The sequence below is a fragment of the Lineus longissimus genome, chromosome 13 (genome assembly GCF_910592395.1).
Source record: "Lineus longissimus chromosome 13, tnLinLong1.2, whole genome shotgun sequence".
NCBI lineage: Eukaryota > Metazoa > Nemertea > Pilidiophora > Heteronemertea > Lineidae > Lineus > Lineus longissimus.
The window spans coordinates 14,925,573-14,950,061 of record NC_088320.1 but is presented as its reverse complement, the minus strand read 5'-3'; the positions used below and the strand labels follow the sequence as shown (position 1 = coordinate 14,950,061).

The window sequence follows — 24,489 nt, the reverse complement described above, 5'->3', positions numbered from 1 at the left end:
TTCGAATTGGTTTGCAGAAATAATGTTCTCTTTTCACACTGTTCTTATCTCGTGTTCCATTGACTAATAGGATGACGAAGAGGGTTATGCTGCGTTTCTATCCATATTCGGTGGTTCTCTGCAGTGGTAGTCCGATTGCGAAAAGGAGTTCGAGTTCACCATCATGGAGGTGTTGACGTCGATCATTATTGTATAAGGGGGAAAATTGTGACGTAATTTGGAGGTGTTTCACGGAGAGTCTCATTTGGAAACCGATGTGAGAAAATTACAGAGAGTTTTGTTTGGAATAGGAAATTGGCCGACTGGATGAAAAATGAATAGACGGCTGAGAGAACTTCGGTATAAGTAAGTGGTGGTGGTTTAACGCGCTGTTTCCAATGATAATCAACACGTTGATGAAGTCGGTTCCATTGGGGTTTGTGTTCTTTACTCACTTCTATTTGTCAGCAAGATATATGCGACTGATATGTTGTCAGCAAGACATAATACAAATGTTCGCCGCATGAAAGCCAGGTATTTCATCCCACATACTATTACAATTTGGATCATCAAGTTAACATCAAGTATTTCTCACTCGACAAATAAATTCAAGAAAATCAACGAATAAAACTTTGTGTGTGCGGAGGCTTGGAGGCTGTTGGCTCGGGGGGGGGGGGGGGGGCATATTACACAATTTCATTGTCCCACGTTAAACATGGATGCGCAGTAGTTCAACGTGCATAGCTGTTGAGCACATGCAAGCATACCGTAGTTTCCAAGTGAGAATTGTCGGTCGACAAGACTGTTCGGCTCATTTATTCACGGGGTTATCGTCCCTCGAATAGCACCATTTCACAGTCTAGTATAAGTGCATTGCGCCGATATTTGATTTCAATGAAGGGCTAAAATACTATGAAGTCATTCATTTGCGTTATATAATACTCTGTAATTTCACTGATTTTTAGCGTTTGACATTTTCAGTTTCCGCTTTATACTATTTATTATCCATTTCGCTGTGTGTAGTAATAATGATTCTAATAATTTAAGGTTATTTATTTTACCAACAGTATTGTCCTGCTAATTAGAGTGTGTTGACATGAACCCTATGTTTTGCCGTACGAGAAAGCTCGACATAAGGTCATACTTGAAAAGAAAACATAATATGAAACATGATGACAACATGTTTTTGAATGCAAGACATGCATCTCGCGGAAAAAATTGTTCTCCCTCTATTATACGACGGCGATTTTCGAAAATGTTTTGGCGCATCAGATATTCGTCCGCCCTGCCACCTGTTGGTATTCGGTGTGACTATTAATGCAAATAGATAGTGCTGTTTATGCACTGGCGTTACGCTTTTAAAACGGACACAAGTACCCAAAACTAGCCATGCCACCTGTGCATATTTGATGTTACCTCGATATTCTAAGAGCGGTTTCGTCTGCCGCCACCTGCTGATCCGGACCATGATTAATAATGTGAACAAACTGATATTGAAACACAGTGGCAACCCCAACTGTAAGGCAAATGTTTGCCTACAAACAGATGTATTAAAATGCTGTACAAAAAGATGACTGGTGTATAAAAGCTCACTTATTTGGTATTAGGCAAACTCGACAGTATCGCGGAATCACTTAGGAGTTGAATAAATTAACACACATATTAGAAGCATACCATGTTTTATTCACTCTCTACTTTACTATGCTATGGTATATGCTAACAGGAACATCAAACTAAACTAACGATTTTCTAAGGCGCCGTTTCCCTAGGACTAAAACATTGGCATGTCTAGCCTTATCATATGACTGGCCATGAACCATTGTACAATTTAAGCTTCTATGCCGGAGAGGATGTTAAGACATCGTTTGACCTAAATTAACAGAGCAGCTGAAATGTTCAAACAGGGTGCCTAAACTTGATTGTTATTTGTTCCATCAAACTCAGTTTAGTGATGATCAAAATGCAGAGTTTTTCGATCTATTTAAATGCCCTGCAGTAAAGGTTTTCTTCCTCAGGAGTTATGCAGTGAATTCACAAACGGAAAACGACAAATCAAATGTAATATTGTGGTGAGCACTGTCAGACAATTCCAGCTGGTGGGTTGAATTTAGTTTGAGATGATCTCGAAGCTTTTGTATAATAGTGTTGATGTGCTACATTATTTCGCTTGGAAATTGTACGCATACAATATCCTTGTCGTTGTCGTCCTTCAGTTGCAATTGCATAACCAAACGAATCTGAAACGAGAAAGATCCAATCAATATCAATTTAGCGGCCTTTAGAAATATGTGGTTGTGGTGGTGGTGGTGGGGGGGGGGGGGGGGGGGGGTTGCGGGCACTTTTCCAACACCTTAACAGTATATCAACTCATTGAAACTAAATCTTAATTAAGCAAAACCAAAAACTGTAGTAGCGTCAGTAGTAGGTATTATGTCCCTTTCAACGCCCGAAATCCAAGGCCCAAAGTCTGAGGGTCCCGGGGCGTTGAAAGGTGCATCATTCGACGCCAGCGACAAATGCCCTCCCGTGATATTGTGCTTGAAGATTTTTTTCCGCGCTTCGTGTAAGCGCTCAAAAATTCGGCGCTATCCGTCCGCGCTGTCCACGGGAGTGCATTCGTCGCGTAGCAGTGTACAAGCAGCCCGATGCCGCAACGAGCACAGATTAATGTGCACTCTTAATCGCGCTCCTTCTGAGGTTTTACGGGCTGCTGTCAAAAGCCGAGCGGAGCGAAGAGTGTGGATCAATTAGGGTATCCACCATCGGGGAAGTCTGTTCGGGGCAAATAGCCTACTGAAGCATTCTGTTGCTATAACTGGGATGTTGTCAGTCTCTAGGCATTCCTTGTCATTGACTATGCATAGAAACTGCTCATCCTAGCTAAATTATGACGCGAATTGCCTCGACTTGTCGCCACATTTTAGGGGTCCCGTCTCCTCAATGTCCGTTTAGCTCCAAAGCAACGAGGTCTGTCTTCTTTGTCTCGCATGGTGGCCGGGTTCGTATAGCGCGGGAAGAGCAGGACAGGACAACTATCCAATCCTAGTCTTTGATTGCTCATCTTAGCTAGAGTTATGACGCGAATTGCCTCGACTCGTTGCCACATTTTAGGGTCCCGTCTCCTCAATGTCTGTTTAGCTCCAAAGCAACGAAGTCTGTCCTCTTCGTTTCGCATGGTGACCGGGTTTGTATAGCGCGGGAAGAGGAGGACAGGACAACTCTCTTGCGCCACCCTTTTCCTGATGGAAGGGTGGATATTTTGACATGCACATGAAGAAAGAATAACTCATATACGACGTATTTGTGATATGAAAAAAACACTTTTATTTCTGTTGTCTTTTCACATCGTTTTGTTAGATTTTTCTTCATGCATAACATTTTTATATGCTTAAAGACCCAGGCGCGTCCGACCTCGTGACAAAAATGCAGTTTTAGACATGCTTATGCATTTTTATTCTGTTTCCCTGATTGGGTTTTTGATGAAGATAGCACATGTACATTGTATGTGTGCCCGGGCTGAGCGTTTGCTTGGCTCACTATATAGAGGAATACATCTTCTTCTAAATGCTCTTGGTCTACGTGCATGTTCACCGCTCGCGTTTACGCGTTTTATTACGCGTATTACGCGTTTTATTTTTATAAACGCCCTATAGAATGCTTAATATATTCCGATTCTAAAATCAACACTCAATGGAAGATGCCTGCCGTACATGGCGCATTTTCTATGTTTTTCGGGAGAAGCTCACCCGCCATGAAAATAGTTGTCTCAAGTTGGCTATGCTTATAATATAAAGTTGGTCGGCATTTTCCATTGATCTTTGTTATACAAGAGTATACCTTTCTTATGAAGGTCTATAAGAGTATACAATGGCCTATATATATTTGCATTCAATATTTTTGTGTTTTAATAAGCACCATTATATTGAAACTGATGATGAAGCTACTGTTATTCTGAGTCTAGAATGCAGCAATGACGGATGTCTGATGCGGCGTTGCTTTTTCCTAATACGCTCCGATGTTTTGCGGGAACAATCTCCCGATCTTTAGCGCGACAGTTTTAGCGTCTGATCGACTGCATCCTTCACAACAGAAAAGGTAAGAAACATTTCATTTTCTTCATTGGTCTTACTCTTTTGACATTTACATAAGTTGCAGAGTAAGCAATGAAACCTATATCGGGGTTTCAGATGAGCTCTAAATAAACAGTTAAAAACCACGTGCGTGCAACTATCTAATTCGTTAATAATTTTTTTAGGAAATTGCTAATGAGTTCGTCAGAAAAAAAAACTCAATTTAAAAATATATACTTGCTCGCGTATGGTCTTTACATGCATTCAGCCAACAAGTTCTACAAATAATATTCATTTTACAAGAAGAGATACACATTATTAATGGATACATAATGCACTTGTTATATATGCTGTCAGTCTGCCCCATACAATATCTCTTTTAAGCTTTTTGCGATATGGAAATGGAGAAAACTGGAATCGAACACTAGTTTATGATCAGCGGCAAATGTTTTTGTCACAAAATTGTTCACCATTTCATCGTTTTCGTTCAAACGATTCTTATCAAAACTGTTCACTTATCCCGCATGGTGTGGCTTCTACATTTTTGTAAAATATAGTAAATAACGTGTTGTCCACAAACTGTACTGAGTGGGTTTTGGATCATGCATGTATTTCGCCTGTAATGTTTTCTTGTGCCTAGAAATCGTAGAATGTTGATACAGCTGGCAAAAAGCCGTACGGATCATAATATTCGGGTAGTTGATTTGGAGAAAAGTAAAAACCAATCCAATGTTTGCCTGGACCGGAAGCGATGTCCGTATTCACAACGTATTGTTTTCTGTCTCTTGGCTCTAACGGCAGTGTATCAGCCGCGCAAACTTCAACGAAGGTTGTTCGTGTTTCCAAATGTCGTTTGAGAAGACGATCGATTTCCTTATTATTCATTGAAGGTGACTGTGCGAGTGTTGTCAATTTCCACAATAGCGTCGAATTCCATATAAACTACAATAGTTATACTCTTATCGGCTGGTTCTTTCAAACGAATGTCAAGACTTATGTTTCCTTCACGTACCAAGTTGAAATTGGAACCGTTTGAATCATCTGCTAACAGGTTGAAGACGTAGAGAGCGTATCCTTTCGGATAATCCTCGTTCGCGTTTATACCTATTCCCTGGTCAGTTCCCCAAACGTTAGTTCCGTGTAATACCGTGAAGTAACCGGGTAGGAACTGATCGTTGCCGTAATCGAATTTAATCGTTTCAAACGGTACTGGCGTTCGGTTTTGTAGCAACGTAATACTCGACACATTGAAGTGTTGAAAGTTGAACGGGTTCTTGTCCAGCGTTCCGTTGAAAGCGTCGGACTCGACCAATCCTACGACGATTCTTCCCGGTAAACGACCCTGTAACAAATTATTTTCTGACGAATCCGAACGGTTGGCGCCACGTGTATAAAACTTCATTTGAACCGATGTTACGGGATATTTGGCGGGTCCTTGCAAAAGACGTTCCTCATGGCTAAGGCGAACATGTTCGGCAATAGTTTTGATATCGATTTTCAAAATCGCTTCCTCCAAACTAATCGTGTACTCCTGGGTGTTATCCTTGGCCATTAAGACAAAACTGGGGTCTTGTCTCACCAATCTTACCGTCAGTTTTACTTGACTCAGAATTAATTTTTTCTGCGCAAAGAATTCGTTGTGAATCTGCCCCAGGCATTCTACCGTTTTACTGCTGTCGACTCAGTATGATTTTGATTCGACAATGATAACCATCTCTCCTTTGGGAAATGAAATAACATGCGACCCCATATTTCTCTTCCAACGCCATGCAGATACCAACAGCTCTTGCTGCCCGCCCGATTAAAAGGTAGGCCTATTTGGTTACTCACAAGGACACACAAAAATACTGCCTCTACTAAACGAAAGGCTTGTATTTGTTTTTCAACTCATCATATCCTTTCTATTTAATTTTCCAGAATAACATCTCAACAAAATAGACAAGCGCTAGGCTGATTATTTAAACAATGCGACAAGGACACGCTGTACTTAGTCTGTCTCATTACATCAATTCCTGATCATGTGAAGTAAAAAGCAAAGAGCACGTCGTTGGAACAAAAGCGTGTGATACATGATCGTAAGCGATATTCTCAGACAGCAAACTAACATCAACCCTCGTTTTTCTCTTCCCAGACAGCGCGACCTGATGTTTTCACAAAATCATTAAACAGATGAAGCATGAGTGTACAGGAATATTCAAAAGGGAATTACATGTAGGAGTATTTGTAAGTACATATATATTCATTCATAAAAAGTATAACAACAGCAACTGTATGCACGTGAACGCGGTACAATACTTAGTTCCTTAAAACAGGTTATATTTCACTTTGACCTTATAGAGCCTTAATTTTTGAAAAATATTTCCAGACAGTAAAAGCGCTTATGTTACACGAGGTTTTACTGACATTTCCTACTGGGTTAGTAAAAAATTACACATTACTTCACATGATCGTAAGCGATATTTTCTGACAGCAAACTAACGTCAACCCTCGTTTTCTCTTTCAAGACAGCTCGACCTGATATTTCTCATACACATACAGTATAGCCTCAATATATCATTCAACGTTTGGAGCGTGACTGTGTACTACAACTGTTTCATTCACTAGTGTTTATGACTTCAGGAATTCTAAAGGGAATTACATGTAAGACTGAGTATTTGTAAGTACAGTATATAATCATTCATAAAAAGTATATGCAACAACAACTGTATGCCCGTGCACGCGCTAGAAAAAAAAATTAAGTTTCTTCCATAACCCCCATAAAGCTGAATGAGTGATACAATAGTAAGTTCCATCAAACAGGTCATATTTCACTTTGACCTTATAGAGTCTTCATTTTTTGAAAAATGCAAGTTTGAAATCTATCACTTTTCCAAAAAATATTTCCAAACAGTTAAAGACGGTTATGTTACGCGACGTTTTACTGACATTTCCTACCGGGTTAGTAAGAAATTACACATTACTTTGCATCTGCGAAAAATATAGGCGCTTGGCTTGAAAGCGAAATTTTCAAGAAACTTTATGAACACATTTTGAAAGAAATACATTCTTGTTTGACACCACGGCCGCCAAGACGTAAGCTTAAATTCAAAGGGAGAATTATTATTATTCAAGGTAATTTTCCAAGCAGTGCGTTAACTTCTTGTTTTAGACAACGCGACGTACAGTCGCTACTATATTTTATCGATTCGTTTTTTGCACCCGAGGCAGACAGGGGTGAAAGACCGCTTGTTAAATTAGATTCGGAGGCAACGGAAAAGCCGTCCATGCGTGGTCTGAAATTCAGAGACGCAGGAGCTCATTTTCAGTTTTATACCTCTCGATGTACTTTTGTTTTTACTAAAATTGAGCATTTTGCGGAGAAAACAAGAATTGTCTTCGAATTCTTGGAAGAAAATCTGGTTCATCATGAATTGAAATTGCCAACAGACGGGGTCTCACTGATGATCACAGACAAATTCATTTGCTTTTGATGATGACAGAAACATCATGACAGAATTGATTGAGGATATCATTGCAAAAAAAGTCGCGGCTATAGAGCCATCAGAAGAAAAGTTCATAAGATTTACAAAATGCATTCGAAAAACGCTCAAACACTTTGACTCGTCAGATCGTCCTTCATGGATGAAACTGATTAAAATCATCATCGATACTCTGGGCGATTTTACCATTCAAATATCATGTTATCATTTTGAATGAATGAATGAATGAATATAAGAATTTCTATAGCGCCTGAATTAAAAGAAAAACTTAAATTCTCAGGCGCTTTACAAAGCAAAACACTCCCTGAAAAGGTGTTGCTTCAGGAGAGTTTTGAAAATGTCTATGGAACCAGCAAGCCTGATGTTGGAAGGTAGCTGGTTCCATAGAACCGGTGATGACTTGTAAAAAGAACGGTCACCAAAGGTTTTGCACTTAGTACGAGGGACCACCAAAGTTGGAGCAATAACAGAGCGGAGATGGTAGGTGGAATGGTGCTTCAGTCTGACCATATCACACAGGTACGCAGGTGCAACTCCATGTATTGCCTTATATGTAAATAAAAGCACTTTGAAAACAATCCTGTGTTTAACAGGAAGCCAATGGAGTCGCATGAGAACCGGTGTGATGCGATCAAACCGCGGCACCAGACACACAACGTGAGCTGCAGCATTAAGTGCACGCTGCAGTCTGGAGAGTTGATGTGTAGAAATGCCATATAGAAGGGAATTACAATAATCAATGTGAGAAGTGACAAAGGCATGAACAAGAGTGGTGGTTGACTCAGGACTGAGGAACCGTCGAATTTGGCGGATCTTATAAAGACCCAGGAAAGCCTTGGCGGTTCGATTAGGGGAGGGGCTAGTCCTTTGAAAGCAGAGGCCAGTTTAAGTATTTCTATTGCCCCAAATGATGTTGTGAAAGTCATGAAAACTAGTTTAGAATGCAGTAGTGATGAGTATGATAGCGAGGAAGAGAGTGTGATTGAAGCAATTGATGATGGCTTAAATAGAACTTCGAATCAGATTGAAAACATACTTTCTGAGAACAAAAAACGAAAGGCAGATAGTTGTTTTATTGATGATACAGGCAATGCCATTGCGCACAAAAAATATGTTCTATTGAAAATGAGAAAGAAGAACGCGACGCTGTTAGCTTGGATGCCGATTTGAACTTGTCCAGTGACGGCGTGGAAACTGCTTCCGAAACCGAATCGGATGGAGTAGCAAGCCGGGGGGCCGCGGGTGCACATGCAGTCGAAAAAATATCCCTGTCGAGTGGGTCTCTTTTTCCGAAAGCGTATAATGTAGAACAGGATGTTATCACTTTACGTAACCAGCTAAACGAACAACTTGCCTTCAATGATATAACCCCCCAACAAGCTGGAGCTTCCGCTCATGAATGTTGTTCAGGCGATGAAAAAGCCTTCGCACAAAAATATCTTCGTCCAATATTTGAGTCGAAAAAGAATAGATTAAAATATCATCACATTATTGAAGATTTTGTAAACATTTGTTCTGTCCACGAAAAACAAAAGGTCGCTTTGGAAAAGATAAAACCTTGGGCTGAAAAATGCGAAAAATACCACAATGATTTTGTTTCACGAAAGGCCTCTGTAGACAAACTCATGGCGCGGGAAGAAAAAGCTGTCGAGACTTTTATTGCGGGCATGAAAAAAAATGAAGAAGCCATGACAAAATTTCACTGTTCCCTCGACCAAAAAACCACAGCTTTGCAAAGTTGTAAGGGCTGTCTAATGCACTGTTTGCCTGTTTTGACAGAAGCTATCAAACCGTTTAGCGGAAAGCCATGTGGAAAAGGACGTGGGGGCAAGAAAAAAACAATGGCTTTTAACGAAAACAGGGAGGAGAAGGGCTCCTTTAAAAACATCTTGCAAGAAAAGCGCCATTCATGTCATCTACGATCCGCGTGAATACTGTATTCCTTTGAGCGCGAAAAAAAACCCCACAGCACATACCAGAAAGAATGACACTAGCACGGTATGAATTTTACCTTTACAAAAATATTTGGCATAGAAATACGCAAATAAGACAACCGCGCGCAGCTTAAAACAAACTAACTCTTCGATAAGAAAACAACATTTGTGACGAAACAGACTGTATCGCCCACTTAATTATCCTTCCGTGCGGTAACATGCATTGGACAGATATTCCTGCTTCCAATAATAGGCGATGCCGTAAATTTTAGAGGGTCACTGCCGGTGTGACAGCGGATATAGTCCCCCTGGAGTCATAGTCCGGTAGCATTGTATTTGACCAATTAAGCAGCATGATCTATTGTACCGCTAACCCTAACCAAAACATTTAGCAATGCGGGCTATTGTTACACGGACTATCAGCCCTAGGACTACTATCCCCGCCACACCGGGATCACTGTTGCTGTTGTTGTATATATTTTTTGTAAATGAATTATATAGCCTGTACTTTGAACATATGAATACTGGTATATGAGTGAAAAGCAATCGCTCCTGTTGTCTGTCTATTAGAAAGGTACATGCTCTTGTTTGTATCATGTAGCAGAGAAAGGCAAGATAGCAGTTGCCCAATGTCTTCGCTCATTAGAGATTGTTTTGTGAGCTGTCGAATCGTTTATTCTTTAAGATCTTTGACACAAAGATATCCCCAATCTTGACTTATGGGGCCATGAGGAGTTCACCTCAATTGAATGAGTACACTATTGTGCATGCAAGCGTTTTATGAATGTTTTAACAAAGGCCCATAATACTGCGGCTTTGGGAGATTGCGGCCGCCGTAAGTATTTTCCTATTGCAAAGCCAAGATTCAGAAATACTGGTTACGATTGATACAAGATTTATATGTCTTGTATTTGCATTTGTACGACCAACCGTTTATCATTATTTATCAATATCATGTCTACAAACGTTATGAAATTTTACGAAATTTATCGGCCACGTATCTGCAAAAAGTAAAAGAGCAGAGGCGTTAGTGTATGTGTATTATTATGTACATAAGTATCATCGTGTCTTCCTATTGTATTATTCCGCTGTATGTGTCTATATTTTCATGCTGCAAAAAATGTGGCCTAAAAATCAGTTGAAATAAATTGAATTGAATTGTATTGATAGACAAACCACAAGGGTGCCGCTAAGTGAAGACACGTTTTGAAATTAAGAAAGTGTTCGCTGCTAAAATTCCCTTTTTCTCAGTTGTTTATAAGATCACGTTAGAGATTGCCACTGAGAGTTCCCACTCCAGAGAAGGAGCAACGAAATAAAAAGGGAAAACGAACATGCATGATGCGCTTCAATGTGTCATGTTCAATATTGCTCTGTCTCTATTTCTCTTCTAGATTTGAAAATGTGTACTTGGAAATTAGAAATAAAAGTGTTTTTCCATATCACAAATAACGTCGTATATGAGTTGTTCTTTCTTCATGTGCGTGTCAAAATATCCACCCTTCCATCAGGAAAAGGGTGGCGCAAGAGAGTTGTCCTGTCCTCCTCTTCCCGCGCTATACAAACCCGGCCACCATGCGAGACGAAGAGGACAGACCTTGTTGCTTTGGAGTTAAACGGACATTGAGGAAACGGGGCCCCTAAAATGTGGCGACGAGTCGAGGCAATTCGCGTCATAGTTTAAGCTCGGATGAGCAGTCTCTATGCATAGTCGATGACAAGGATTGCCTAGAGACTGACAACATCCCAGTTATAGCAACATAATGCTTCAGTAAGCTATTTGCCCCGAACAGACTTCCCCGATGGTGGAGACCCTAATTGATCCACACTCTTCGCTCCGCTCGGCTTGTGACAGCAGCCCGTAAAACCTCAGGAGGAGCGCGAATAAGAGTGCACATTAATCTGTGCTCGTTGCGGCATCGGGCTGCTTGTACTCTGCTACGCGACGAATGCCCTCCCGTGGACAGCGCAGACGGTAGGCGCCGAAATTTTGAGTGCTCACACGAAGCGCGGAAAAAATTCTTCAATCACAATATCACGGGAGGGCATTTGTCGCGGGCGTCGAAGGATGCACCTTTCAACGCCCCGGGACCCTCGGACTTCGGGCCTCGGATTTTGGGCGTTGTAAGGGACATTATACCTACTACTGATAAGTCTTAACATTAAAATGTTAGAAGACGATGAAGACTGACGACGGATACTGCGTTATCATAGAGACTCCCCTCCGACGAGCCAAAAAGAGACTAACATCTCGTTTACCTTTGATGAAAAAATCCACCCAGACTTATAAATCTAAATCTGCTTGATATCCATTGTACTTAAGCCCATTCAACGAGCTTCTGAACGTCCAATGGATGCCAAAGCACAAGAAGAAACACGTATCACCAAGTATGAATTAAAGAAGAATGGTTAACACTCTGTATCTATTGGCAGATAAACGAGCAATTAGTTCTAATTTTGAGAATAAATTCAATATCCGTTGAACTTATCGGATTGCTTCTGCCTAGTGAAGTATTTTATTGAAACCCCGTGCTAAGTATTCCCCGCAAACAAAATGTGTTAGTCAGGCTAAAAAAAATAAATTGACGTGATCAATAAATAAGCATAGTTTAGCCCTTCACAAAAATCGAAGTTGCTCAGTTTTCTTAGCAAGTATATATGGCAAGCGGAGTGTCCAGTAATTAAAAAAACCTAAATTTATTCAAAAAACCTGGTTTTTTACCTAATAAACTAAGTTTATTTGGAAAAAATATAGGTTTTTTTAAACAACCTTGTTTATTAGCTAATAAACTGAGTTTCTTTAATAAAACCAAATTTTTACCTAATAAACCTTGTTTCTATCCACAAATGTCAAGTTTAACAAATAAACTTGATTTTATTCCCTAAAATGTAAGTTTTTCATCCAGTGGTAATAAACTTAGTTTTATAGGAAAGAATCTTGGTTTATTAACAATAACTGGACAAATGGCTAATAAAGCTACCTTTTTTACGTAAAAAACTTGGTTTTATACAAAACAATTTAGTTTTTTGCAATAAAACCTGGTTTTATTGTAAAAATGTAGGTTGTTTTGAATAACTGGACAAACGGCGTGCAAAAACCTACTTTCTATCGAGAAACTTGTATTTTCTACCTCGCCCCATGTACACAAATCCGCGATGTTATCGGGACGAGAATGGGCAACCTCGGCACCACGTGGTACTAATGCTGCACTGCACTGCACTCTGTAAGCTAGTTAGTGAGACCCTAACCTCATCCAGATAACTCAATGTAGGTAGGATCGAGGTTTTAAAATGTAAGTTTTCTAATAAACCAGGTTTTTAAAAAAAATTAGGTTTATCAGTAATAAACTTAGTTTTTTTGAATAAACTAGGTTGTTTTGGTAATAAACCTTGTTTTATTGAATAAATGGACATTTCTGTACAGAAACTTATATTTTATACGATTATGTGGTAAAAAAAAACAAGTTTTTTAGGTAATAAACAAGGTTTTTCAGCATAAATGTTAGTTTCTGTTAAAAAACCTACTTTATTAGGAAAGAAAGTAAAAAAACTTGGTTTTAATAAAGAAACTCGATTTATTAACTAACCAACAAGGTTGTTTTAAAAAAAACTATATTTTTTTCCAAATAAACTTAGTTTATTAGGCAAAAAACCTGTTTTTTTTTAATAAATCTAGGTTTTTTTAATTACTGGACACTCCGCTTGCCATAAGTATAACGATGAGAGAGGTATCACTTTGTTCGTATAGGTCTTGCTAACACTTGTTAGATGTTTAATTTCAATCAATACTTGGTTTAATAGATGTTCTGCTTGGCACCTAATGCATATTGCAACTTGAATAGGATCAGTCATGTCCAGGCATCATGCGGAAGTGATCAACTACTATTGGTTTCACGCCGATGAAATGTTTGCGAGAGAAAAGCATTCCATTTGAACTGATTGCTAATATTGGATATATGTGACAGCGAGCTGGGCACCGCACTTCGAAACCTGGAACTCTTGTCAAATGCATCGACTTGTTGTCTTCTCTAAATGACAACCTAAAAAGTGTATAGGATCTATATTTCCCTTTATCCTTCCGTTCGAAAGATATTAATCCGCTGTTGACATGATCCCATGTCCCATGATAGATTTTTCCCATATTAAACTTCGGCTTGTAAAGCAGTCTGTAGTAACCTTCTTTGTAGCGAAATACAATTACTGTTCTTTTCTTTATGAGATAAATCAAAATATTTGCATTCGACCACACTGCCCGATGAAGAGGGCGGACCTGCCTTTTTTCACCTGGGAAGGACGTTATCAAATTTGGATGAGTAAATGCAATATCTTGTTCGGAGCGATGGTCAATTTCAAAAATAATCAGATCGTAATAAGGCTTGCCTTGTTTGGTTGTTCTGGTAAGATTTTGAGTCGAAACTATCACATGACTCATGTCATCTGACAACATTGGGCTGCATCTTAAACCACTTATGGTGTAGTTCAGAGTAACATGAGATACAAACCTTCCGCTATAACTGTATAAATCTACATACAACTTACTGCGAGAGGAATGTAAACAGAACACAAGCAGATATGCTTTAAAATATAATACATCTGTGACCCGTTTTTGTAGGTTAAAGAGATGTTTTTGTGTAGGAATTGAGCCTGGGTAATATGCAATAAAAAAGGATGGAGGATTCATCATTTGAAAAATGCCACCACATGAATGTAAGAGAAAGAACTGTTGTTTAGGACAGTAAACAATACCCAGTATATGTCTCGGAGTAGTTTTCTTCAGTCGAAACCTTCGTTGTAGCCGAAACGTAGCGAATCTATTCGGATCTGAGATGAGAAGAACGCGAAGTTTGGTAACTAGTGACCTTCAGCACTGTCAAAACGTACCAGTTATCCATATGGAAAATACGTACGTCGCATACGGATAAGTGGTACGTAAGTCGGTCATAAAATGAGCTTGAGCTTCGATAACTCAGCCGTGCGCAATTTGTGAACAGCTCATAGCAGACTAAATTTAGCTGCAAATGCGAGTTAAATCGTTCAATATCATGCGTATTGCATCACGTATGGAATACAGTTCTTATACTTATGCGGTACCACGTGTCTTCCAAAGTACACAAACTGATGACGTCGTACGCAAAATCGATAGGGACACGTTATAAAGGCAGGCGACTCGACGGGCTGAAAGTCTCTTATATCGCATATGGTTCCCCACTGGACTTTTGGGATGCTGCTCGCTTACACTTATATCCGTCAAAACCTGACTAATCGGTCATGACTTCAATGGTTATTTAGCCGTGCATTAATCTTTACGATGTCCAAACTGATAAATCGAATAGCATTGATATTGATAAGCTGTGCATGACGGGGGAGGTACAGAGAATAAAAGAGCAGTCGGTGGTAGTTTCCGTGGATTCTCTTTCCCGCCCACTCGTCCAAATTGCAACAAAAAACTAATAAGGCACGTGTGTGTATTGCAGGAGACACGGACTGGACCCTCGTCAGTACGTAGAGGAAAACAGGTGTTGATAGTAATAACATTAGTGTGATACCACAATTGGCGGCGCATAGTGTCACGCAGGGGTATTTCCCTCCTGTTGGGTAAGTCCCACGTCCAAGTAGGTTAAGAGTATGTTCATGGTAGGTTTATGACCCTTGCACACTTGTGCCTCATGCGATGTAATTTTCCGATCCGAATGATGATATGATTAGACGCTGTGGATTCAAATACGAAAAGGTCTATTTGTCAGTAGGGTTTCCGAGGATATGATAACACTTTGGTCATTACCTCTACCTACCCGCTCCATCCAGATGTCTGCTCCTTTTTTGTTTAATTTTGTACCTGTCCCATCTTCATGCTGTGATGAATGTATTGTGCAAGTGGTTTGCGCTTTGCACTCAACACTAAAACCTACCACATGTCTTCCCGATGGTAGAAAAATAGAGCACTGCAGTAGAGATCTCGTCAGAGATACCTCCTTCTCGGTGGGATAGCCTTCCCAATGCACTCGCTCAAAGATTCTCAAAGAAATGACCATATGGAATGACAATATAGAATACATAGCCATGTGTATGTATAATACACTGCTGAGCAGTGGAGAGACATGATGAGCCATGGTCTAATGGAAGGGTTTTCATGTGATTTCTCTGATTATTTCAAAATTGCTAAGGTTCAGAAAACCTCTAGATATTTCTTCACTTTTGACTCAGTAAAGTTACTTTAAAAAACTGACTTTGCGTTATTAAGTTGAGTAATGGACCAATATTGAAACATCTGATTTCGATATCCTTTAATGAACACGGTGAATGCATTACTCCTTCAGTATTAAAGTATTAAACATTTTTCCTATTTTGTTTCGCATCGAACATCGTAAAAAATGCGTTGTCCGTTATTTCTAGCCCTTTTCACTTGATCCTGGCCTAGGAAACTTTTCGCAGCCGAGGTTGGACTTAAAGGACCATTGGTATCACTAAGACCAATATTACCCAGCTGTGGGCTGCCCAGGCACCTCTTATTCTACATTAAATTACATGTAGTTTCCATAAAAAAATTGCACAAAACAATTAAGAAGAAAAAAAATTAAAAATCTGACTAAATTATCACGCTATTCCGATGTTACTCCGATTTGACCCGAGTTAGCCTTCCGTGGGTCGATTCTCTACTAGCACTTGTAATGCGCTGCCTGTAGTCATTGATCTAAAAAGTACTGTGACGTCTTGCTGTAGATATGTATTTTCCTTGTTGTTAAGCAAATCGAGGGGAGCCCAAATCAACATCGGTGGCGGGTGATATTACTTGCTGTTTTTCGAACACTTGAATATACACTGCGCACATTCGACTTCTTTTCCTAACGTGGCCTCGAAAGAAAGAGAAATGGGAAAGAATGAGTAACTTGTAAGGCTTAAGCCACCCAAATCTCGGTTAAAAAACACTGCCTTCACTGCCCTTAGTGACCCTGCTGACGAGGAGAAATGTAAATTACGTCACGGAATTCCCCGGCATCTGGGAGCGGGAAAGAAATTCTGGCGCTAGAACAAGCGTAATTTGCAAGAGACCACTAGAGATGGCCAACTCACACTCCCTCTCACAAATGTAAATGGAACCGACTGGAGGAGAGAACAACTTTTGTCTCTTTTTCACGAGTCACCCCTCACTTAAAAAAATAATCCAGACAGCACCAAGGTAAGGAGACCATTACTTGGTAATCACACTCTGTGATATTAAACTCAAGGTACATCAAATAATAAAAGACAAGTCCCGGTCTTCAAAAAGGCCGACTGGGATGAAGTCAGAGCAGAAATACGTGACCTACACCCCAACTTCGTGAAACATCAAGAGGAGAGAAACGTGGATGAAAACTGGTCCGTGCTCAAAGCTGGAATACAAGGCGCGATCAATCGACACATCCCAATCAGATGATCAAGACCAATAACAGCTTTCCGTGGGTGAATGGTGAGACAAGAAGATCGATCAAGAAAAAGAACCGTCTTTTCAAGAAGTTGACGAAACACCCTACCGAAGCTAACAAGACGAAGTATAAGAATCAAAAGAAGAAAGCCAGGAAAGTCCTGTACCTAACTCATCGGAACTACTTGACAAAGTTTCTAAGTCTAAGCCTGGAGAACAACAACAGAAATGCCTTCCTTTGCTATGACAAAACACAGAAATATGATAGCACTGGTATCTCCCCCTAAACGAAAAGGCAAAATAGTAGTTGCAGCAGAAATCCTCAATGAACTATTCAAGTCATCACCCAAGAAGACAAGGCAGAGGATCTCCCCAAACCAGACGGCAACAGGAAACCGGACATATATCACAGCTCAACACCAGTGAAGAGGGCATTAAGAAACTGCTCGAAAGCGGCAAGGCCTGTGGCCCGGATGACATCCACAACCGGGTACTGAAGGAGGCGGCTGCAAAGATAGCGCCACCCCTAACGGCTATCTTTAGACAGTCACTGAACACTGGGCAGCTCTCCAAGGACTGGAAGAAGGCTTAGTCACACCAGTTTTCAAGAAGTGTGACTGCTGTACAGAGCCACACATTCGATCGAGGACCAGCACACTCTGCAACAGGACCTAAGAAACCTTGAGATTTGGGCAAAGAAATGGGGTATGCAGTTCAACGCAAGCAAATGTCATATACTTACCTGATTATAAGGGCGTTAATACTACCCATGAGGTCAATTTCTTATACTTGTACATACCAATGTTCAAAACTGACAACTGCCACTGCTGAGCAGCACATGTACTAATTTGCCATGTTTTTGCTTTAGCACTTACTTGCATTATATGACTTGTTGGCGTCATCCTGCGTCTTGTTGGTCCGTGTCGTCGTCCGTATCCTGTTGTAGAAACAGTGACACGTTTCTTAACCGCTAAAGTCATAAACTTGAAACTTGGTACAGGTGACACCATACATGACTTCTGTCACTAAATTTTGGTCCGGTCTGAGTTTTGACTTGGTCACCAGGGGGCCAAAACCAAAAAAGTGTGATATATTACTGAATTATTTTTGATAAAGTTAGTAAGGATGCATGAAATGTCTATTAAGTATCATACAGCGAGTATAATGGCCCCTGGGGCCGGTTGCACAAAAGTTATGGTGATAAAAGTATGTTAGTTTATCTTTTTATGTTAAAGTCCCTAACTAAGCGTTAGCTAACATAACGCTAAAATTGAGTTCACAAATCAATGTTAGGCCCAATGTTAACTAACGCTACTTTTAAGTAAATCAATGTTAGTTGCTAGGGACATTTCCCATAATGCATTTGGTCCTCCTATCGAAAGCAAGACATGCAAGATGGCTGCCCCCATTGAGAATCATTCATCTCAAAAGCAGAAAAGGGAGAGAAAACCAAATTTTTCACACTCAGAGACCCAAGTTTTAGTTGATGTTGTGATAAATGAACTTGGGATCTTGCGATCAAAGTTTTCGTCAGATGTGACAAACAAAATGAAAAAAACCCAAATGGGATGAAATTGCCCTAATGGTTAGTTCCTTGGGAGTCGCCACAAGGACCGGGAACAACTGCAGGGAAAATTGGAACCAGCAGCTTTCAAAGGCGAAAGAGATCCATTCCCTGCAGCAAAAACACCAGAGAGGGACTGGCGGAGGGGGAAAGATGCCACAGGCCGACCCTACACTGCAGAGAATAATAGAAACATTTGAAAACACTTGTGACGCAGAAGGCCACAACACGTACTCAAGAAGTACTTCAGAAAGATGCTGGCCTTCGAATAGAAAAGCTACAGCTGGAGATTGCTCTTCTGAAGGAAAATGAGTTCTTGGGTCTGTCTGGCATTGTAATGTAAATTTATGTGTAAATGGTATCTATGTATATAGGATTTGAATTTTTTAAATATTAAATATATTAAATAGTAAATATATAGTAAATATCAAGTTATTTAAAACACAAAGGGAATGTATCAAAATTAGAAGCTACAGTGTCAGTGACATGATGAAAATGTTATGGTCTATTTCTTACGCGAGTGTCGATTATGCAATACATATAGTTATACAATTACTTTGAGTCTGCCCGATCATGGAAGTATGTTAAATGATACATCCATGGCCTATGATAAGAATTCAGCTATAGTATGAATGAATGGGAGCAGGCGACACTGTGTACATTTCCTATAAACGTAGTTGTTAAATTAGAATTCAGTTACATTATAGAAACTCAATATTAACTACTACACTAAGACATACAAACAAAGTCTACCTGATTACAGGTATACGGTAAAAAAGGTACAGGAAAAAAGGTACAGGAAATTAAAGTACAGGAAATAAAAGTACTGGAAATAAAAGTACCGGAAAAAAGGTACCGGAAAAAAGGGTACACAAAATGGCATAAATAGGTAAAAAAGGTACACAATCTTTTTTCAGAATATTATTCTCTTCAACTGGTTCAGACTCGGCCTATGTCTTAATCTTTTCTTGCCCATTTTTCTTCTACTGTGACTAAGGTGGTGCCTTAAAATAGTTTAATACATTGCGGACAATTTTGTTACGGAATGAATTTGAGGAAAATTCATGGAAGAGGTTGCCCAACAGGGGAGCTGACGTTTTTTGGGGTAATAACGACATGTACATTCATGTTCTTTTAAATTTTTGAATAATTGAGTCGTATTCTTATTAGGAGCGGATCCAGGATCTTGGGAAAGGGGGTGGGGGCGCACCTGGCATCCTACCTAACAGTTCACATTAAGATTCTCGTCATTTTCCCGAAAAGCTTGTGTTTGGTCTGAAATCTAATAATTTGTCTGTTAAGACCTAATTGGCCAGGCACATTGTCAATTGGGTCCAGCTCTATGATGAATGTTTATTGATTAATTGCAATTTAACTTGAACATTGGTGCATTTATCGGTTAACCCTTTTGCAGTGGGAATTGTCTTAGAATCTCTACAATCATCATGATCTTGATAGCCGTGTTTTCACTCTGGAAAACCATAACGGTATACTGGAAATTTGATATACCTATTTCTAAGGCCTATGCAATGCCTACGCCACAAATAAAGTTAAAGTTATGAATAGAAAAAGAGAGAATTCAAATGATTTCTTTTTTAATTGTGTACCTTTTTTACCTATTTATGCCATTTTGTGTACCTATTTTTCCAGTACCTTTTTTTCCGGTACCTTTATTTCCGGTACTTTATTTCCTGTACCTTTATTTCCTGTACCTTTATTTCCGTACCTTTTTTCCTGTACCTTTTTTTCCTGTACCTTTATTACCTAGATTCCTTATTACAGTATCCTGTGCATACCATACATGTATATTTTCATTATCTCCCCAGCTCTAACATTAAAACTTATGAAATATGTTACTGTACTCTTAATATGGCAATTATACACTCTTTTGGAGGAAACTTATACGTGGACAAGGTAATTCCTTCAAGGCACACTGTTGTAATTAACGTTTTATAAAATATTGAATTTCACCTGAGATTGATAAATCCAGGTACATGCACTGTTGATTAAAAAAAATACATTTAATTCTTCTATATCAGTCTTATTACTCAATACTTACCTTCAGTTATTTCAGATACTTGTAATTAATTGTCCATATGTTTCAGTCTGAGACTTGCAATCTGTATCAATAACCAAAGCATCAGCTCTGGCATATTTCAAATACTGTGATCCACTTTTGGCAGATATAGACAAATATTACTGTAATAACATCACAATGGACCCCACCTCCCATGACACCATTTCTACTGTACTGTAGTATCGGTTGTGAGATGCCCCACCCATAGCAAATATGTCATGTCTAAACACGATTTACCACACCCTCGAATATCCATCACCCGTCAAAAATGCATGTCCAGGCACCACACATGTCCAGGCACCAATCATGTCCAAGTACTATGCTTGAAAAGGCACCAAGCTTCTCAAGGCACCATGCAACTCCAGGTACCATGCAGGTCCAGACAGCATGCATGTCCAGGGACCATGCATATTTAGGTGCAACGCATATGCAGGCATCAAGCATGTCCAAGCACCATGCTTGTCAAGGCACCAGTATGCCCAGGCACCATGCATGCCCAGAGGATATATTCTTGTCAAAGCAACATACATGTCCAGGCACCACGCATGTCAAGGCGCCATGCATGTCCAAGCAATATGTATGCCCTGGGACCATGCTTGTTCGGTCAGCAAGTGGAGCTGATAAATGATTGTTAGTTTACACCACATGAAGTATGAGCAAAGTATTCCAACTGCATGTCTGCATGTCTCTAACTGACACCCTCACATGTGAGAAGGATTTATGATTGTTTTACTTTCTGTTCCCAGCTGTAGTGGAAATGAATATCCAGTGTCGACACCGATTTGCATCATCGTTGACTCAGATTCCTAACTTCTGTGGACCAATTTTTAGTATATCTTGGTTTCCGTGGTATCTGATATTTCCCTTTATTGCATGGCCTTTCCGTGTCCAAGACATGCCAGAGACTGCTACATTACCAGGATACATCACATATCACACGGAGTTCTTAACTGGATGCGGAGGGGGGCAGGACTTTCATCTGAAGGGTGGGAAATATTCATTTTCTTTCAAAACCTTTTCCCCGAAATGTTTATCTAAACCATGGGCGTTTCTTTGCCCTAGCACTCCTCATGACCAGGTTGGCTCCAAAATGCCCTTTTGTTACATCATAAATCATAAATACCTTATTCTCAGTTTTAAACGACAAGTTCAGCGTATAGTTTGTCCAGCCCCTTTTCAACAATGAGGCGGTCATAATAACGCTCATGCCAATCCGTAGCATAGGTCTGAGGTTTGCCGCTCATTCATGAAGGAATGGTGTCGATTACTGGTGATTGGTCAGAATACCAGAATGATAACCAGCCGGTTACGTCAAATCTGTCTATTCATTGCTGAACTAGCCAATCCAGACAGACATGCCTCCATTCATGAACGTGGCTATGCAGTATTGTAATCGTGGATTGGGGCATGGCCAACGGACTGGTAGTTTAAAACCAAGAATTAAGTATGCCTGTTTTGAGGGATGGGACATGTCCTCTTGAAGAAACCCTTGGATTTGTATTCTCCGACTTGGAAATGTAGGTCAAATCAGAAGTCTGTGCGATATGTGATGTATCCTTGCTATCCTTGTTCCTGACTCGTCTGAGGACCCACATAAACCATAAAAAGGTAGGGAAAACGACTCGCTTAAAAGCAACTTCAGGTTTTCCTTTTTGGCCACCCGTGGCGAGTTGTTCAGAATAACGTTAGCTTTAACGGGAGCGTTAAGTTTTGACGTTACATTTTAATGGGTTGAAATGACGTCATTAAGGATACTTACTAGGTAACTGTTTAGGAAAACCTGGTGGACAAGTCGGGATCAACTCAGATCGAAGTTCAGTGTCAAAGGTCACCCGACCTAGGGGGTCCTGAATACAAAGTTTCAAATTCATAGCCCTCTCGGGAAGTGCTACATTCGTCATCTTTTCCTAACCTGGCACCGAAAAATGGTGAAGTCGGAAAAAAATTGCGTAATTTGCAAGGCAGCAGCTTCCCAAATCTCGGCAAAACAACACTGCCTTCACTGCCCTCAGTAACACTGTTGACATGCTATAAACTTTCCGAAGTATAGTGTGCGAATGAAATAGAAGACGAATAAACCGATTGAACCAATTCCGAGAGTACGATGCTACGTCATTGCCAGTGTGTGTGTCTGGAATTGATGAATTACCTGTTGAGCTAGGAATTCCTGGGCTTCGCCTGACTGATCACCTGGCAATGCTTGAACGTGACAAAGGCATGGATTTTCCGGTTTGCAAATGTGCTCAGCGAAGTTAGATAAGCATCCTGCCTATAACCGAAAACAGTCTGAGCCGTGCGGTATAATGAGGCTCTGGTTTGTTCTTTTTTCAGACGCTTGGAGCCATTCATAGCATTGATTTTGCTATTCTAAATAAGTGCTGCGAAGCTGTATTTTTTTATTCACAATCTGAATTGATCAATATCCATTGTACTATACTCATACATGAAGTGAATTTCGATCAATACGATTATCACTGCTTATTTCCTTTGAACTCTGAATCGATCGCGCTGATGAATGATGCTACTAGTATACAGAGTGTTAATAATAGTCCAGGCAGTATGCATGTCCAGCAACATGCATGTCCAGATACAATGCATGTCCTGGCACCATGCTGGCCAGGCACTATTCTTGCCAGGCACCTTTCAAGTTCAGGCACTATGCATGTCCGGGCACAATGCATGTCCAGGCACCATACTAGTCAAGGGCCCGAGCATGTCCAGGCACCACGCATGTCCAGGCACCAAGCATATCCACGCACCATGCTTGTCAAGGTACCATGCTTGTCAAGGCCCCATGCATGTACAAGCACCATGCATGTCCAAGCACCATGTTTGCTCAGGCACCATGCATGTCCAAGCAACATGCATGTCCAGGCTCCATGCATGTCCAAGCAACATGCATGTCCAGGCACATACTTGCCCGACACCACGCATGTCCAAGCACCATGCATATCCAGGCGCTCTGCTTGTCCAGGCACGAAGCATCGATCAAGGCACCAAGTGAAAGTGATAAATGATTGTTACGCCAAATGTAGTATGAGCGAGATAAAGTATTCCTGCTGTACTGAGTGTTAATATGTCTATAGAGTTGTTATTTCTCCGAAACTTGACCACTACGGCTATAAAATCTTGTCAACTTCATTGTTCTAACTGTCAGCCTCACATGTCTGAAGGATTTTTGAATTTATTTTTATTTGCTCTCTGCTGTAGTAGAAATAGATAGCCAGTGTCAACAACGACTTGCATTATCGTTTATCGACTCAGATTTCTTATTTCTGCCGACCTATTTGTAGTACGATATTCTTGGTTTCCGTGGTATCCTTTAAGACCTGTTATGGCAGAGCTCTTCCTTGTACCCAATCATGCTGAAACTGCTAGCTAGCAAGGATACATCACATATCACACGGAGTTCTTAACTGGACACATGGGGAGGCAGGACTTTCATCTTTGGGAGGAAAACATTTTCCATTTTTTCAAAAACATTTTTCCCGAAATTATTACCTATATCATGAGACATTTTCTGTACTCCTCGTTATCAAGTTGGTTGAAAAATGTCCCTTTGTTACACCACATTACATCAGTTTTGGAAACAAATTATCTTTCGAGGGGTGGGGCATGTCCTCTTGAAGAAAATCTGAGATTTGACTTCTCCAACTTGGAAAAGTAGGTCAAATCATAATTCCGAGCGATATGTGATGTATCATTCCTGACGCGTCTGAAGACCCACATGAACCATAAAAACATATCGAGTCACTTATAACCGACTTCAGGTTTTCACTGTTGGCCAGCTGGGTTGAGTTGCTCAGAATAACGTTAGCTTTAATGGGGGCGATAAGTCTTAACATTGAAATGTTAAAAGACGATGAAGACTGACGACGGACACTGCGGTATCATAGAGACTCCCCTCCGACGAGCCAAAAAGAGACTAACATCTCGTTTACCTTTGAGGAAAAAATCCACCCAGACTTATAAATCTAAATCTGC

General features: G+C 40.2%; 1 protein-coding gene and 1 long non-coding RNA gene across 2 annotated transcripts in view; both read right to left on the bottom strand.

The window, feature by feature from the left end:
- Nucleotides 1-1,641: 1,641 nt before the first annotated feature.
- The window catches only part of LOC135498016 (NPC intracellular cholesterol transporter 2-like), a 98,129-nt gene continuing 75,281 nt past the window's right edge, over nt 1,642-24,489 (bottom strand). Inside the window, exon 4 of the mRNA XM_064788129.1 lies at nt 1,642-2,216. Within this exon, the coding sequence (XP_064644199.1) occupies nt 2,133-2,216 (84 nt within the window). The 3' untranslated portion in view covers nt 1,642-2,132. The remainder of the gene's footprint in view (nt 2,217-24,489) is intronic.
- LOC135498040 (uncharacterized) lies at nt 14,869-22,734 on the bottom strand. Its single transcript, XR_010448993.1, has 3 exons — nt 22,655-22,734; nt 17,740-17,801; nt 14,869-16,314 (listed from the first exon to the last, which is right to left on the bottom strand). It is a non-coding gene; the product is annotated as an uncharacterized LOC135498040 (long non-coding RNA).